The 18,382-nt window shown below is 45.8% G+C and overlaps 1 protein-coding gene across 1 annotated transcript in view; it reads left to right on the top strand.

Moving 5' to 3' along the window:
* Positions 1-18,382, top strand: part of LOC121561549 (islet cell autoantigen 1) — a gene marked incomplete at its 5' end in the record, with an annotated part of 69,460 nt that overhangs the window by 30,078 nt on the left and 21,000 nt on the right. Inside the window, one exon of the mRNA XM_041874090.2 lies at positions 7,493-7,572. Coding sequence (XP_041730024.2) covers positions 7,493-7,572 — 80 coding nt within the window. The remainder of the gene's footprint in view (positions 1-7,492; positions 7,573-18,382) is intronic.

Raw genomic sequence — 18,382 nt, 5'->3', positions numbered from 1 at the left:
ACAGTAGATGGTGTGTGTTGTAACAGTAGATGGTGTGTGTGTAACAGTAGATGGTGTGTGTAACAGTAGATGGTGTGTGTTGTAACAGTAGATGGTGTGTGTGTAACAGTAGATGGTGTGTGTTGTAACAGTAGATGGTGTGTTGTAACAGTAGATGGTGTGTGTTGTAACAGTAGATGGTGTGTGTGTAACAGTAGATGGTGTGTGTTGTAACAGTAGATGGTGTGTGTTGTAACAGTAGATGGTGTGTGTGTAACAGTAGATGGTGTGTGTGTAACAGTAGATGGTGTGTGTTGTAACAGTAGATGGTGTGTGTGTAACAGTAGATGGTGTGTGTGTAACAGTAGATGGTGTGTTGTAACAGTAGATGGTGTGTGTTGTAACAGTAGATGGTGTGTGTTGTAACAGTAGATGGTGTGTGTGTAACAGTAGATGGTGTGTGTTGTAACAGTAGATGGTGTGTGTTGTAACAGTAGATGGTGTGTGTGTAACAGTAGATGGTGTGTGTTGTAACAGTAGATGGTGTGTGTGTAACAGTAGATGGTGTGTGTGTAACAGTAGATGGTGTGTGTGTAACAGTAGATGGTGTGTGTTGTAACAGTAGATGGTGTGTGTTGTAACAGTAGATGGTGTGTGTTGTAACAGTAGATGGTGTGTGTTGTAACAGTGTGTTGTAACAGTAGATGGTGTGTGTGTAACAGTAGATGGTGTGTGTTGTAACAGTAGATGGTGTGTGTGTGTAACAGTAGATGGTGTGTGTGTAACAGTAGATGGTGTGTGTTGTAACAGTAGATGGTGTGTGTGTGTAACAGTAGATGGTGTGTGTGTAACAGTGTGTTGTAACAGTAGATGGTGTGTGTTGTAACAGTAGATGGTGTGTGTTGTAACAGTAGATGGTGTGTGTTGTAACAGTAGATGGTGTGTGTGTAACAGTAGATGGTGTGTGTTGTAACAGTAGATGGTGTGTGTGTAACAGTAGATGGTGTGTGTTGTAACAGTAGATGGTGTGTGTTGTAACAGTAGATGGTGTGTGTTGTAACAGTAGATGGTGTGTGTTGTAACAGTAGATGGTGTGTGTTGTAACAGTAGATGGTGTGTGTGTAACAGTAGATGGTGTGTGTGTAACAGTAGATGGTGTGTGTGTGTAACAGTAGATGGTGTGTGTTGTAACAGTAGATGGTGTGTGTTGTAACAGTAGATGGTGTGTGGTGTAACAGTAGATGGTGTGTGTTGTAACAGTAGATGGTGTGTGTGTAACAGTAGATGGTGTGTAACAGTAGATGGTGTGTTGTAACAGTAGATGGTGTGTGTGTAACAGTAGATGGTGTATGTTGTAACAGTAGATGGTGTGTGTTGTAACAGTAGATGGTGTGTGTGTAACAGTAGATGGTGTGTGTTGTAACAGTAGATGGTGTGTGTGTAACAGTAGATGGTGTGTGTGTAACAGTAGATGGTGTGTGTTGTAACAGTAGATGGTGTGTGTGTAACAGTAGATGGTGTGTGTTGTAACAGTAGATGGTGTGTGTGTAACAGTAGATGGTGTGTGTGTAACAGTAGATGGTGTGTGTGTAACAGTAGATGGTGTGTGTGTAACAGTAGATGGTGTGTGTGTAACAGTAGATGGTGTGTGTAACAGTAGATGGTGTGTGTTGTAACAGTAGATGGTGTGTGTGTAACAGTAGATGGTGTGTGTGTGTAACAGTAGATGGTGTGTGTGTAACAGTAGATGGTGTGTGTTGTAACAGTAGATGGTGTGTGTGTAACAGTAGATGGTGTGTGTGTAACAGTAGATGGTGTGTGTTGTAACAGTAGATGGTGTGTGTTGTAACAGTAGATGGTGTGTGTGTAACAGTAGATGGTGTGTGTGTAACAGTAGATGGTGTGTGTTGTAACAGTAGATGGTGTGTGTGTAACAGTAGATGGTGTGTGTGTGTAACAGTAGATGGTGTGTGTGTAACAGTAGATGGTGTGTGTTGTAACAGTAGATGGTGTGTGTTGTAACAGTAGATGGTGTGTGTTGTAACAGTAGATGGTGTGTGTTGTAACAGTAGATGGTGTGTGTGTAACAGTAGATGGTGTGTGTGTAACAGTAGATGGTGTGTGTTGTAACAGTAGATGGTGTGTGTTGTAACAGTAGATGGTGTGTGTTGTAACAGTAGATGGTGTGTGTGTAACAGTAGATGGTGTGTGTTGTAACAGTAGATGGTGTGTTGTAACAGTAGATGGTGTGTGTTGTAACAGTAGATGGTGTGTGTGTAACAGTAGATGGTGTGTGTGTGTAACAGTAGATGGTGTGTGTGTGTAACAGTAGATGGTGTGTGTGTAACAGTAGATGGTGTGTGTGTAACAGTAGATGGTGTGTGTGTAACAGTAGATGGTGTGTGTAACAGTAGATGGTGTGTGTGTAACAGTAGATGGTGTGTGTGTAACAGTAGATGGTGTGTGTTGTAACAGTAGATGGTGTGTGTTGTAACAGTAGATGGTGTGTGTGTAACAGTAGATGGTGTGTGTGTAACAGTAGATGGTGTGTGTGTAACAGTAGATGGTGTGTGTGTTAACAGTAGATGGTGTGTGTTGTAACAGTAGATGGTGTGTGTGTAACAGTAGATGGTGTGTGTTGTAACAGTAGATGGTGTGTGTTGTAACAGTAGATGGTGTGTGTTGTAACAGTAGATGGTGTGTGTGTAACAGTAGATGGTGTGTGTTGTAACAGTAGATGGTGTGTGTGTAACAGTAGATGGTGTGTGTTGTAACAGTAGATGGTGTGTGTTGTAACAGTAGATGGTGTGTGTGTAACAGTAGATGGTGTGTGTGTAACAGTAGATGGTGTGTGTGTAACAGTAGATGGTGTGTGTGTAACAGTAGATGGTGTGTGTTGTAACAGTAGATGGTGTGTGTGTAACAGTAGATGGTGTGTGTGTAACAGTAGATGGTGTGTGTGTGTAACAGTAGATGGTGTGTGTGTAACAGTAGATGGTGTGTGTGTAACAGTAGATGGTGTGTGTGTAACAGTAGATGGTGTGTGTGTTAACAGTAGATGGTGTGTTGTGTAACAGTAGATGGTGTGTGTTGTAACAGTAGATGGTGTGTGGTAACAGTAGATGGTGTGTGTGTAACAGTAGATGGTGTGTGTTGTAACAGTAGATGGTGTGTGTTGTAACAGTAGATGGTGTGTGTGTAACAGTAGATGGTGTGTGTGTAACAGTAGATGGTGTGTGTGTAACAGTAGATGGTGTGTGTGTAACAGTAGATGGTGTGTTGTAACAGTAGATGGTGTGTGTTGTAACAGTAGATGGTGTGTGTGTAACAGTAGATGGTGTGTGTTGTAACAGTAGATGGTGTGTGTGTAACAGTAGATGGTGTGTGTGTAACAGTAGATGGTGTGTGTGTAACAGTAGATGGTGTGTGTAACAGTAGATGGTGTGTGTGTAACAGTAGATGGTGTGTGTGTGTAACAGTAGATGGTGTGTGTGTAACAGTAGATGGTGTGTGTGTGTGTGTGTAACAGTAGATGGTGTGTGTTGTAACAGTAGATGGTGTGTGTTGTAACAGTAGATGGTGTGTGTTGTAACAGTAGATGGTGTGTGTGTGTAACAGTAGATGGTGTGTGTGTAACAGTAGATGGTGTGTGTTGTAACAGTAGATGGTGTGTGTGTAACAGTAGATGGTGTGTGTTGTAACAGTAGATGGTGTGTGTGTAACAGTAGATGGTGTGTGTTGTAACAGTAGATGGTGTGTGTAACAGTAGATGGTGTGTGTTGTAACAGTAGATGGTGTGTGTGTAACAGTAGATGGTGTGTGTGTAACAGTAGATGGTGTGTGTGTAACAGTAGATGGTGTGTGTGTAACAGTAGATGGTGTGTGTGTAACAGTAGATGGTGTGTGTGTAACAGTAGATGGTGTGTGTGTGTGTGTGTAACAGTAGATGGTGTGTGTTGTAACAGTAGATGGTGTGTGTTGTAACAGTAGATGGTGTGTGTTGTAACAGTAGATGGTGTGTGTAACAGTAGATGGTGTGTGTGTAACAGTAGATGGTGTGTGTTGTAACAGTAGATGGTGTGTGTGTAACAGTAGATGGTGTGTGTTGTAACAGTAGATGGTGTGTGTTGTAACAGTAGATGGTGTGTGTTGTAACAGTAGATGGTGTGTGTTGTAACAGTAGATGGTGTGTGTTGTAACAGTAGATGGTGTGTGTTGTAACAGTAGATGGTGTGTGTTGTAACAGTAGATGGTGTGTGTTGTAACAGTAGATGGTGTGTGTGTAACAGTAGATGGTGTGTGTGTGTAACAGTAGATGGTGTGTGTTGTAACAGTAGATGGTGTGTGTTGTAACAGTAGATGGTGTGTGTTGTAACAGTAGATGGTGTGTGTTGTAACAGTAGATGGTGTGTGTTGTAACAGTAGATGGTGTGTGTTGTAACAGTAGATGGTGTGTGTGTAACAGTAGATGGTGTGTGTGTAACAGTAGATGGTGTGTGTTGTAACAGTAGATGGTGTGTGTGTAACAGTAGATGGTGTGTGTTGTAACAGTAGATGGTGTGTGTTGTAACAGTAGATGGTGTGTTGTAACAGTAGATGGTGTGTGTGTAACAGTAGATGGTGTGTGTTGTAACAGTAGATGGTGTGTGTAACAGTAGATGGTGTGTGTGTAACAGTAGATGGTGTGTGTTGTAACAGTAGATGGTGTGTGTGTAACAGTAGATAAAGTGAGGTGTGTGTGTAACAGTAGATGGTGTGTTGTAACAGTAGATGGTGTGTGTTGTAACAGTAGATGGTGTGTGTGTAACAGTAGATGGTGTGTGTGTAACAGTAGATGGTGTGTGTTGTAACAGTAGATGGTGTGTGTTGTAACAGTAGATGGTGTGTGTGTAACAGTAGATGGTGTGTGTGTAACAGTAGATGGTGTGTGTTGTAACAGTAGATGGTGTGTGTTGTAACAGTAGATGGTGTGTTGTAACAGTAGATGGTGTGTGTAACAGTAGATGGTGTGTTGTAACAGTAGATGGTGTGTGTTGTAACAGTAGATGGTGTGTGTGTAACAGTAGATGGTGTGTTGTAACAGTAGATGGTGTGTGTTGTAACAGTAGATGGTGTGTGTGTTGTAACAGTAGATGGTGTGTTGTAACAGTAGATGGTGTGTGTTGTAACAGTAGATGGTGTGTGTGTTGTAACAGTAGATGGTGTGTGTTGTAACAGTAGATGGTGTGTGTGTAACAGTAGATGGTGTGTGTTGTAACAGTAGATGGTGTGTGTTGTAACAGTAGATGGTGTGTGTGTAACAGTAGATGGTGTGTGTGTAACAGTAGATGGTGTGTGTGTGTAACAGTAGATGGTGTGTGTTGTAACAGTAGATGGTGTGTGTGTGTAACAGTAGATGGTGTGTGTTGTAACAGTAGATGGTGTGTGTGTAACAGTAGATGGTGTGTGTGTAACAGTAGATGGTGTGTGTTGTAACAGTAGATGGTGTGTGTTGTAACAGTAGATGGTGTGTGTTGTAACAGTAGATTGTGTGTGTGTAACAGTAGATGGTGTGTGTTGTAACAGTAGATGGTGTGTGTGTAACAGTAGATGGTGTGTGTTGTAACAGTAGATGGTGTGTGTTGTAACAGTAGATGGTGTGTGTGTAACAGTAGATGGTGTGTAACAGTAGATGGTGTGTGTTGTAACAGTAGATGGTGTGTGTTGTAACAGTAGATGGTGTGTAACAGTAGATGGTGTGTGTTGTAACAGTAGATGGTGTGTGTGTAACAGTAGATGGTGTGTGTTGTAACAGTAGATGGTGTGTGTTGTAACAGTAGATGGTGTGTGTTGTAACAGTAGATGGTGTGTGTGTAACAGTAGATGGTGTGTGTTGTAACAGTAGATGGTGTGTGTGTAACAGTAGATGGTGTGTGTTGTAACAGTAGATGGTGTGTGTTGTAACAGTAGATGGTGTGTGTTGTAACAGTAGATGGTGTGTGTTGTAACAGTAGATGGTGTGTGTAACAGTAGATGGTGTGTGTGTAACAGTAGATGGTGTGTGTTGTAACAGTAGATGGTGTGTGTTGTAACAGTAGATGGTGTGTGTTGTAACAGTAGATGGTGTGTGTTGTAACAGTAGATGGTGTGTGTAACAGTAGATGGTGTGTGTTGTAACAGTAGATGGTGTGTTTGTAACAGTAGATGGTGTGTGTTGTAACAGTAGATGGTGTGTGTTGTAACAGTAGATGGTGTGTAACAGTAGATGGTGTGTGTGTAACAGTAGATGGTGTGTGTTGTAACAGTAGATGGTGTGTGTGTAACAGTAGATGGTGTGTTGTAACAGTAGATGGTGTGTGTTGTAACAGTAGATGGTGTGTGTTGTAACAGTAGATGGTGTGTGTTGTAACAGTAGATGGTGTGTGTGTAACAGTAGATGGTGTGTGTTGTAACAGTAGATGGTGTGTGTTGTAACAGTAGATGGTGTGTGTTGTAACAGTAGATGGTGTGTAACAGTAGATGGTGTGTGTTGTAACAGTAGATGGTGTGTAACAGTAGATGGTGTGTGTGTAACAGTAGATGGTGTGTGTGTAACAGTAGATGGTGTGTGTTGTAACAGTAGATGGTGTGTGTTGTAACAGTAGATGGTGTGTGTTGTAACAGTAGATGGTGTGTGTTGTAACAGTAGATGGTGTGTAACAGTAGATGGTGTGTGTGTAACAGTAGATGGTGTGTGTGTAACAGTAGATGGTGTGTGTTGTAACAGTAGATGGTGTGTGTTGTAACAGTAGATGGTGTGTAACAGTAGATGGTGTGTGTGTAACAGTAGATGGTGTGTGTGTAACAGTAGATGGTGTGTGTTGTAACAGTAGATGGTGTGTGTGTAACAGTAGATGGTGTGTGTTGTAACAGTAGATGGTGTGTGTTGTAACAGTAGATGGTGTGTGTTGTAACAGTAGATGGTGTGTGTGTAACAGTAGATGGTGTGTGTGTAACAGTAGATGGTGTGTGTTGTAACAGTAGATGGTGTGTGTGTAACAGTAGATGGTGTGTGTTGTAACAGTAGATGGTGTGTGTTGTAACAGTAGATGGTGTGTGTGTGTAACAGTAGATGGTGTGTGTGTTGTAACAGTAGATGGTGTGTGTAACAGTAGATGGTGTGTGTGTAACAGTAGATGGTGTGTGGTGTAACAGTAGATGGTGTGTGTTGTAACAGTAGATGGTGTGTGTTGTAACAGTAGATGGTGTGTGTGTAACAGTAGATGGTGTGTGTTGTAACAGTAGATGGTGTGTGTTGTAACAGTAGATGGTGTGTGTGTAACAGTAGATGGTGTGTGTGTAACAGTAGATGGTGTGTGTTGTAACAGTAGATGGTGTGTGTGTAACAGTAGATGGTGTGTGTGTAACAGTAGATGGTGTGTGTGTAACAGTAGATGGTGTGTGTTGTAACAGTGTGTTGTAACAGTAGATGGTGTGTGTGTGTGTGTAACAGTAGATGGTGTGTGTTGTAACAGTAGATGGTGTGTGTTGTCAGGACCTCCGGGATCCTCTGGAGCAGCTGACAGATGTAGAGAACCAGGACCGTAACAAAGAGGATGCCATACAGAGTATCAGGTGAGAACACCCACACCAAGCAAATTAATTACTTAAAAATCATACAATGTGATTTTTTGGATTTTTGTTTTAGATTTGAAGTGTACCTATGATAAAAATGACAGACCTCTACATGCTTTGTAAGTAGGAAAACCTGCAAAATCGGCAGTGTATCAAATACTTGTTCTCCCCACTGTAGTGAGCTCCAAAAGTATTGGGACAGTGCTCCAGTGCTTTGTAGTATAGAGCCAAAACAAAATAAAAATGTTTCACTGTCCCAATTCTTTTGGAGATCACTGTATGTCTTCATTAAACAGGAGGCCTGTGCAAGGGCCCTCTTCCAGGGAGGGAGACTGTAGATGGTACCTCTTCTCTAGTGCTGTAGGACTAGTCTCTTCCAGGGAGGGAGACTGGACTGTAGATGGTACCTCTTCTCTAGTGCTGTAGGACTAGTCTCTTCCAGGGAGGGAGACTGGACTGTAGATGGTACCTCTTCTCTAGTGCTGTAGGACTAGTCTCTTCCAGGGAGGGAGACTGGACTGTAGATGGTACCTCTTCTCTAGTGCTGTAGGACTGGTCTCTTCCAGGGAGGGAGACTGTAGATGGTACCTCTTCTCTCTAGTGCTGTAGGACTAGTCTCTTCCAGGGAGGGAGACTGGACTATAGATGGTACCTCTTCTCTAGTGCTGTAGGACTAGTCTCTTCCAGGGAGGGAGACTGTAGATGGTACCTCTTCTCTAGTGCTGTAGGACTAGTCTCTTCCAGGGAGGGAGACTGTAGATGGTATCTCTTCTCTAGTGCTGTAGGACTAGTCTCTTCCAGGGAGGGAGACTGGACTGTAGATGGTATCTCTTCTCTAGTGCTGTAGGACTAGTCTCTTCCAGGGAGGGAGACTGGACTGTAGATGGTATCTCTTCTCTAGTGCTGTAGGACTAGTCTCTTCCAGGGAGGGAGACTGGACTGTAGATGGTACCTCTTCTCTAGTGCTGTAGGACTAGTCTCTTCCAGGGAGGGAGACTGGACTGTAGATGGTACCTCTTCTCTAGTGCTGTAGGACTAGTCTCTTCCAGGGAGGGAGACTGGACTGTAGATGGTACCTCTTCTCTAGTGCTGTAGGACTAGTCTCTTCCAGGGAGGGAGACTGGACTGTAGATGGTACCTCTTCTCTAGTGCTGTAGGACTAGTCTCTTCCAGGGAGGGAGACTGGACTGTAGATGGTACCTCTTCTCTAGTGCTGTAGGACTAGTCTCTTCCAGGGAGGGAGACTGGACTGTAGATGGTACCTCTTCTCTAGTGCTGTAGGACTAGTCTCTTCCAGGGAGGGAGACTGGACTGTAGATGGTACCTCTTCTCTAGTGCTGTAGGACTAGTCTCTTCCAGGGAGGGAGACTGGACTGTAGATGGTACCTCTTCTCTCTAGTGCTGTAGGACTAGTCTCTTCCAGGGAGGGAGACTGGACTGTAGATGGTACCTCTTCTCTAGTGCTGTAGGACTAGTCTCTTCCAGGGAGGGAGACTGGACTGTAGATGGTACCTCTTCTCTAGTGCTGTAGGACTAGTCTCTTCCAGGGAGGGAGACTGTAGATGGTACCTCTTCTCTCAGTGCTGTAGGACTAGTCTCTTCCAGGGAGGGAGACTGGACTGTAGATGGTACCTCTTCTCTAGTGCTGTAGGACTAGTCTCTTCCAGGGAGGGAGACTGGACTGTAGATGGTACCTCTTCTCTAGTGCTGTAGGACTAGTCTCTTCCAGGGAGGGAGACTGGACTGTAGATGGTACCTCTTCTCTCTAGTGCTGTAGGACTAGTCTCTTCCAGGGAGGGAGACTGGACTGTAGATGTTACCTCTTCTCTAGTGCTGTAGGACTAGTCTCTTCCAGGGAGGGAGGCTGGACTGTAGATGGTACCTCTTCTCTAGTGCTGTAGGACTAGTCTCTTCCAGGGAGGGAGACTGGACTGTAGATGGTACCTCTTCTCTCTAGTGCTGTAGGACTAGTCTCTTCCAGGGAGGGAGACTGGACTGTAGATGGTACCTCTTCTCTAGTGCTGTAGGACTAGTCTCTTCCAGGGAGGGAGACTGGACTGTAGATGGTACCTCTTCTCTAGTGCTGTAGGACTAGTCTCTTCCAGGGAGGGAGACTGTAGATGGTACCTCTTCTCTCTAGTGCTGTAGGACTAGTCTCTTCCAGGGAGGGAGACTGTAGATGGTACCTCTTCTCTAGTGCTGTAGGACTAGTCTCTTCCAGGGAGGGAGACTGTAGATGGTACCTCTTCTCTAGTGCTGTAGGACTAGTCTCTTCCAGGGAGGGAAACTGGACTGTAGATGGTACCTCTTCTCTAGTGCTGTAGGACTAGTCTCTTCCAGGGAGGGAGGCTGGACTGTAGATGGTACCTCTTCTCTAGTGCTGTAGGACTAGTCTCTTCCAGGGAGGGAGACTGGACTGTAGATGGTACCTCTTCTCTAGTGCTGTAGGACTAGTCTCTTCCAGGGAGGGAGACTGGACTGTAGATGGTACCTCTTCTCTAGTGCTGTAGGACTAGTCTCTTCCAGGGAGGGAGACTGGACTGTAGATGGTACCTCTTCTCTAGTGCTGTAGGACTAGTCTCTTCCAGGGAGGGAGACTGTAGATGGTACCTCTTCTCTCTAGTGCTGTAGGACTAGTCTCTTCCAGGGAGGGAGACTGGACTGTAGATGGTACCTCTTCTCTAGTGCTGTAGGACTAGTCTCTTCCAGGGAGGGAGACTGGACTGTAGATGGTACCTCTTCTCTAGTGCTGTAGGACTAGTCTCTTCCAGGGAGGGAGACTGGACTGTAGATGGTACCTCTTCTCTCTAGTGCTGTAGGACTAGTCTCTTCCAGGGAGGGAGACTGTAGATGGTACCTCTTCTCTAGTGCTGTAGGACTAGTCTCTTCCAGGGAGGGAGACTGTAGATGGTACCTCTTCTCTAGTGCTGTAGGACTAGTCTCTTCCAGGGAGGGAAACTGGACTGTAGATGGTACCTCTTCTCTAGTGCTGTAGGACTAGTCTCTTCCAGGGAGGGAGACTGTAGATGGTACCTCTTCTCTAGTGCTGTAGGACTAGTCTCTTCCAGGGTGGGAGACTGTAGATGGTACCTCTTCTCTAGTGCTGTAGGACTAGTCTCTTCCAGGGAGACTGGACTGTAGATGGTACCTCTTCTCTCTAGTGCTGTAGGACTAGTCTCTTCCAGGGAGGGAGACTGGACTGTAGATGGTACCTCTTCTCTCTAGTGCTGTAGGACTAGTCTCTTCCAGGGAGGGAGACTGTAGATGGTACCTCTTCTCTAGTGCTGTAGGACTAGTCTCTTCCAGGGAGGGAGACTGTAGATGGTACCTCTTCTCTAGTGCTGTAGGACTAGTCTCTTCCAGGGAGGGAGACTGGACTGTAGATGGTACCTCTTCTCTAGTGCTGTAGGACTAGTCTCTTCCAGGGAGGGAGACTGTAGATGGTACCTCTTCTCTAGTGCTGTAGGACTAGTCTCTTCCAGGGAGGGAGACTGGACTGTAGATGGTACCTCTTCTCTAGTGCTGTAGGACTAGTCTCTTCCAGGGAGGGAGACTGTAGATGGTACCTCTTCTCTCTAGTGCTGTAGGACTAGTCTCTTCCAGGGAGGGAGACTGGACTGTAGATGGTACCTCTTCTCTAGTGCTGTAGGACTAGTCTCTTCCAGGGAGGGAGACTGGACTGTAGATGGTACCTCTTCTCTAGTGCTGTAGGACTAGTCTCTTCCAGGGAGGGAGACTGGACTGTAGATGGTACCTCTTCTCTAGTGCTGTACGACTAGTCTCTTCCAGGGAGGGAGACTGGACTGTAGATGGTACCTCTTCTCTAGTGCTGTAGGACTAGTCTCTTCCAGGGAGGGAGACTGGACTGTAGATGGTACCTCTTCTCTCTAGTGCTGTAGGACTAGTCTCTTCCAGGGAGGGAGACTGGACTGTAGATGGTACCTCTTCTCTAGTGCTGTAGGACTAGTCTCTTCCAGGGAGGGAGACTGTAGATGGTACCTCTTCTCTAGTGCTGTAGAACATTACATTTTAGTCATTTAGCAGACACTCTTATCCAGAGTGACTTGCAAGAGCAATTAGGGTTAAGTGCCTTGCTCAAGGGCACATCGACAGATTTTTCACCTACAGTGAGGGAAAAAAGTATTTGATCCCCTGCTGATTTTGTACGTTTGCCCACTGACAAAGACATGATCAGTCTATAATTTTAATGGTAGGTTTATTTGAACAGTGAGAGACAGAATAACAACAAAACAATCCAGAAAAACGCATGTCAAAAATGTTATAAATGCTGTAGGACTATAAATTGATTTGCATTTTAATGAGGGAAATAAGTATTTGACCCCTCTTCAAAACATGACTTAGTACTTGGTGGCAAAACCCTTCAATCACAGAGGTCAGACGTTTCTTGTAGTTGGCCACCAGGTTTGCACACATCTCAGGAGGGATTTTGTCCCACTCTTTGCAGATCTTGTCCAAGTCATTAAGGTTTCGAGGCTGATGTTTGGCAACTTGAACCTTCAGCTCCCTCCACATATTTTCTATGGGATTAAGGTCTGGAGACTGGCTAGGCCACTCCAGGACCTTAATGTGCTTCTTCTTGAGCCACTCCTTTGTTGCCTTGGCCGTGTGTTTTGGGTCATTGTCATGCTGGAATACCCATCCACGACCCATTTTCAATGCCCTGGCTGAGGGAAGGAGGTTCTCACCCAAGATTTGATGGTACATTGCCCCGTCCATCGTCCCTTTGATGCAGTGAAGTTTTCCTGTCCCCTTAGCAGAAAAACACCCCCAAAGCATAATGTTTCCACCTCCATGTTTGACGGTTGGGATGGTGTTCTTGGGGATCATAGGCAGCATTCCTCCTCCTCCAAACACAGCGAGTTGAGTTGATGCCAAAGAGCTCGATTTTGGTCTCATCTGACCACAACACTTTCACCCAGTTCTCCTCATTCATTGACAAACTTCAGACGGGCCTGTATATGTGCTTTCTTGAGCAGGGGGACCTTGCGGGCACTGCAGGATTTCAGTCCTTCACGGCGTAGTGTGTTACCAATTGTTTTCTTGGTGACTATGGTCCCAGCTGCCTTGAGATCATTGACAAGATCCTCCCGTGTAGTTCTGGGCTGATTCCTCACCGTTCTCATGATCATTGCAACTCCACGAGGTGAGATCTTGCATGGAGCCCCAGGCTGAGGGAGATTGACAGTTCTTTTGTGTTTCTTCCATTTGGGAATAATCGCACCAACTGTTGTCACCTTCTCACCAAGCTGCTTGGCGATGGTCTTGTAGCCCATTCCAGCCTTGTGTAGGTCTACAATCTTGTTCCTGACATCCTTGGAGAGCTCTTTGGTCTTGGCCATGGTGGAGAGTTTAGAATCTGATTGATTGATTGCTTCTGTGGACAGGTGTCTTTTATACAGGTATCAAACTGAGATTAGGAGCACTCCCTTTAAGAGTGTGCTCCTAATCTCAGCTCGTTACCTGTATAAAAGACACCTGGGAGCCAGAAATCTTTCTGATTGAGAGGGGGTCAAATACTTATTTCCCTCATTAAAATGCAAATCAATTTATAACGTTTTTGACATGCGTTTTTCTGGATTTTGTTGTTGTTATTCTGTCTCTCACTGTTCAAATAAACCTACCATTAAGATTATAGACTGATCATTTCTTTGTCAGTGGGCAAACGTACAAAATCAGCAGGGGATCAAATACTTTTTTCCCTCACTGTAGTTGGCTCGGGGATTAGAACCAGCGACCTTTCGGTTACTGGCACAAGGCTCTTAACCACTAAGCTACCTGCCGCCAACCACTTTTGTTTTATGGGGGATGGGGGAAGAAGGATTACTTTTATACTATTCCAGGTATTCCTTAAAGAGGTAGGGTTTCAAGTGTCTCCGGAAGGTGGTCAGTGACTCCGCTGTCCTGGCGTCGTGGGGGAGCTTGTTCCACCATTGGGGTGCCAGAGCAGCGAATAGCTTTGACTGGGCTGAGCGGGAACTGTGCTTCCGTAGAGGTAGGGGAGCTAGCAGGCCAGAGGTGTAGGGTCTGATCAGAGCCTGAAGGTAAGGAGGTGCCGTTCCCCTCACAGCTCCGTAGGCAAGCACCATGGTCTTGTAGTAGATGCGAGCCTCAACTGGAAGCCAGTGGAGTGTGCGGAGGAGCAGGGTTACATGAGAGAACTTGGGAAGGTTGAACACCAGACGGGCTGCAGCGTTCTGGATAAGTTGTAGGGGTTTAATGGCACAGGCAGGGAGCCCAGCCAACAGCGAGTTGCAGTAATCCAGACGGGAGATGACAAGTGCCTGGATTAGGACCTGTGCCGCTTTCTGTGTAAGGTAGGGTCGTACTCTGCGAATGTTGTAGAGCATGAACCTGCAGGATTGGGTCACCGCTTTGATGTTAGCGGAGAACGACAGGGTGTTGTCCAGGGTCACGCCAAGGTTCTTTGCACTCTGGGAGGAGGACACAATGGAGTTGTCAACCGTGATGGCGAGTTCATGGAGCGGGCAGTCCTTCCCCGGGAGGAAGAGCAGCTCCGTCTTGCCGAGGTTCAGCTTGAGGTGGTGATCCGACATCCACACTGATATGTCTGCCAGACATGCAGAGATGCGATTTGCCACCTGGTTATCAGAAGGGAGAAAGGAGAAAATTAATTGTGTGTCGTCTGCTTAGCAATGATAGGAGAGACCATGTGAGGATATGACAGAGCCAAGTGACTTGGTGTATAGAGAGAATAGGAGAGGGCCTAGAACTGAGCCCTGGGGGACACCAGTGGTGAGAGCACGTGGTGCGGAGACAGATTCACATGCTCAATGGGTGACATGTCTGGTAATTATGCAGGCCATGGAACAACTGGGACATTTTCAGCTTCCACGCCACCTGGTAGGAGCGACCTGTCAGGTAGGATGCAATCCAAGAGTGAGCAGCGCCGGAGATGCCCAACTCGGAGAGGGTGGAGAGGAGGATCTGATTGTTCACAGTATCAAAGGCAGCGGATAGGTCTAGAAGGACAAGAGCAGAGGAGAGAGAGTTAGCTTTAGCAGTGCGGAGAGCCTCCGTGACACAGAGAAGAGCAGTCTCAGTTGAATGACCAGTCTTGAAACCTGACTGGTTTGGATCAAGAAGGTCATTCTGAGAGAGATAGCAGGAGAGTTGGCTAGAGACGGCACGCTCAAGAGTTTTGGAGAGAAAAGAAAGAAGGGATACTGGTCTGTAGTTGTTGACATCAGAGGGATCGAGTGTAGGTTTTTTGAGAAGGGGTGCAACTCTCGCTCTCTTGAAGATGGAAGGGACATGGCCAGCGGTCAAGGATGAGTTGATGAGCGAGGTGAGGTAAGGGAGAAGGTCACCGGAAATGGTCTGGAGAAGAGAGGAGGGGATGGGGTCAAGCGGGCAGGTTGTTTGGCGGCCGGCCTTCACAAGTCAAAAGATTTCATCTGGAGAGAGAGCGGAGAAAGAAGTCAAAGCATAGGGTAGGGCAGTGTGAGCAGGACCAGCGGTGTCATTTGACTTAACAAATGAGGATCGGATGTCGTCAACCTTCTTTTCAAAATGGTTGACGAAGTCATCCACAGAGAGGGAGGAGGGAGGAGGAGGAGGATTCAGCAGGGAGGAGAAGGTGGCAAAGAGCTTCCTACGGTTAGAGGCAGATGCTTGGAATTTAGAGTGGTAGAAAGTGGCTTTAGCAGCAGAAACAGAGGAAGAGAATGTAGAGAGGAGGGAGTGAAAAGATGCCAGGTCTGCAGGGAGTCTAGTTTTCCTCCATTTCCGCTCGGCTGCCCGGAACCCTGTTCTGTGAGCTCGCAATGAGTTGTCAAGCCACGGAGCAGGAGGGCAGGACCGAGCCGGCCGGGAGGATAGGGGACATAGAGAGTCAAAAGATGCAGAAAGGGAGGAGAGGAGGGTTGAGGAGGCAGAATCAGGAGATCGGAGGGAGAAGGATTTAGCAGAGGGAAGAGATGATACAAAGTAGTGGTTGGAGACTTGGAAGGGAGTTGCAGTGAGATTAGTAGAAGAACAGCATCTAGTAAAGATGAGGTCAAGCGTATTGCCTGCCTTGTGAGTAGGGGGGGACGGTGAGAGGGTGAGGTCAAAAGAGGAAAGGAGTGGAAAGAAGGAGGCAGAGAGACATGAGTCAAAGGCAGACGTAGGGAGGTTAAAGTCACCCAGAACTGTGAGGGGTGTTGAATCTGTGTCATGTTGAATCTCCTCACCAGGAACCTTCATCACGTGTGGGGTTTCTATTGCCTCTATTTCACTTCTCTGTTGTTTGTCCCAGACATTCTCCAACATTACTTTCACTGTTTTTTATTTTTATTTATTTTTGTAAATTGTTTTATATATATATATATAAATTTTTTAACACATCCACCACCCCCCCTCTCGGAGGACACATATCTTTTATTTTATTTATTTTTTACAGCTTCTCTGCTACATATACATACAGTACCAGTCAAAAGTTTGGACACACCTACTCATTCAAGGGTTTTTCTTAATTTTTTACTAATTTCTACATTGTAGAACAATAGTGACGACATCAAAACTATGAAATACCACATATGGAATCATGTAGTAATAGCCACCCTTTGCCTTGATGACAGCTTTGCACACTCTTGGCATTCTCTCAACCAGCTTCATGAGGTAGTCACCTGGAATGCATTTCAATTAACAGGTATGCCTTGTTAAAAGTTAATTTGTGGAATTTCTTTCCTTCTTAATGCGTTTGAGCCAATCAGTTGTGTTGTGACAAGGTAGGGGGGGTATACAGAAGACATGAAGGTCAGTCAATACAGACAATTTCAAGAACTTTGAAAGTTTCTTCAAGTGCAGTCGCAAAAACCATCCTTCTGGGCCGGCTAAGGAGTATTGGTGTCTCTGAGGGGTCTTTGGCCTGGTTTGCTAACTACCTCTCTCAAAGAGTGCAGTGTATAAAGTCAGAACGTCTGGTGTCTCAGCCACTGCCTGTCACCAAGGGAGTACCCCAAGGCTCCATCCTAGGCCCCACGCTCTTCTCAATTTACATCAACAACACAGCTCAGGCAGTAGGAAGCTCTCTCATCCATTTATATGCAGATGAAACAGTCTTATACTCAGCTGGCCCCTCCCCAGATTTTGTATTAAACGCTCTACAACAAAGCTTTCTTAGTGTCCAACAAGCTTTCTCTGCCCTTAACCTTGTTCTGAACACCTCCAAAACAAAATTGTAAATTCTAAATTGTTTGCATAGTCAACTTACACACAGCTCTGACACACACACGTACCCCACCAGACATGCCACCAGGGGTCTTTTCACAGTCCCCAAATCCAGAACAAATTCAAGAAAGCATACAGTATTATATTGAGCCATTATTGCGTAGAACTTCCTTCCATCTCATATTGCTCAAATGAACAGCAAACCTGGTTTCAAAAAACAGATAAGCAACATCTCAAGGCACAACATCTCTCCCCTATTTGACCTAGATATTTTATGTATGTATTGATATGTAGGCTATGCGTGCTGTTTCTACATTTATGTACGCTGTACAAAAAATATAAATGCAACATGCAACAATTTCAAAGATTTTACTGAGTTACAGTTCATATAAGGAAATCAGTAAATTGAAATAAATTCATTAGGCCCTAATTTATGGATTTCACATGACTGGGAATACAGATATGCATCTGTTGGTCACAGATGTCTTTAAAAAATGTTAGGGGAGTGGATCAGAAAACCAGTCAGTATCTTGTGTGACCACCATTTGCCTCATGCAGCGCGACATCGCCTTTGCATAGAGTTGATCAGGCTGTTGATTGTGGCCTGTGGAATGTTGTCCCACTCCTCTTCAATGACTATGCAAAGTTGCTGAATATTGGCGGGAACTGGAACACGCTGTCGTACATGTCGATCTGGAGCATCCCAAACATGCTCAATGGGTGACATGTCTGGTAATTATGCAGGCCATGGAACAACTGGGACATTTTCAGCTTCCAGGAATTGTGTACAAATCCTTGCGACATGGGTCTATGCATTATCATGCTGAAACCTGAGGTGATGGCGGCAGATGAATGGCACTACAATGGGCCTCAGGATCTCATCACGGTATCTCTGTGCATTCAAATTGCCACTGATAAAATGCAATTGTGTTCGTTGTCCGTAGTTTATGCCTGCCAGTACCATACCCCACCACCACCATGGGGCTCTCCGTTCACAACGTACCATAACCCCACCACCACCATGGGGCTCTCCGTTCACAACGTACCATAACCCCACCACCACCATGGGGCTCTCCGTTCACAACGCTGCCAGTACCATAACCCCACCACCACCATGGGGCTCTCTGTTCACAACGTACCATAACCCCACCACCACCATGGGGCTCTCCGTTCACAAGCCTGCCAGTACCATAACCCCACCACCACCATGGGGCTCTCTGTTCACAACGCTGCCAGTACCATAACCTCACCACCACCATGGGGCTCTCCGTTCACAACGTTGCCAGTACCATAACCCTACCACCACCATGGGGCTCTCCATTCACAACGTACCATAACCCCACCACCACCATAGGGCTCTCCGTTCACAACGTACCATAACCCCACCACCACCATGGGGCTCTCCGTTCACAAGCCTGCCAGTACCATAAGCCCACCACCACCATGGGGCTCTCCGTTCACAACGTACCATAACCCCACCACCACCATGGGGCTCTCCGTTCACAAGCCTGCCAGTACCATAAGCCCACCACCACCATGGGGCTCTCTGTTCACAACGTACCATAACCCCACCACCACCATGGGGCTCTCCGTTCACAACGTACCATAACCCCACCAC

This window comes from Coregonus clupeaformis, unplaced genomic scaffold, assembly GCF_020615455.1.
Source record: "Coregonus clupeaformis isolate EN_2021a unplaced genomic scaffold, ASM2061545v1 scaf0675, whole genome shotgun sequence".
NCBI lineage: Eukaryota > Metazoa > Chordata > Actinopteri > Salmoniformes > Salmonidae > Coregonus > Coregonus clupeaformis.
The sequence above is the reverse complement of the archived record's forward strand: the minus strand, read 5'-3'. Positions and strand labels throughout refer to the sequence as shown.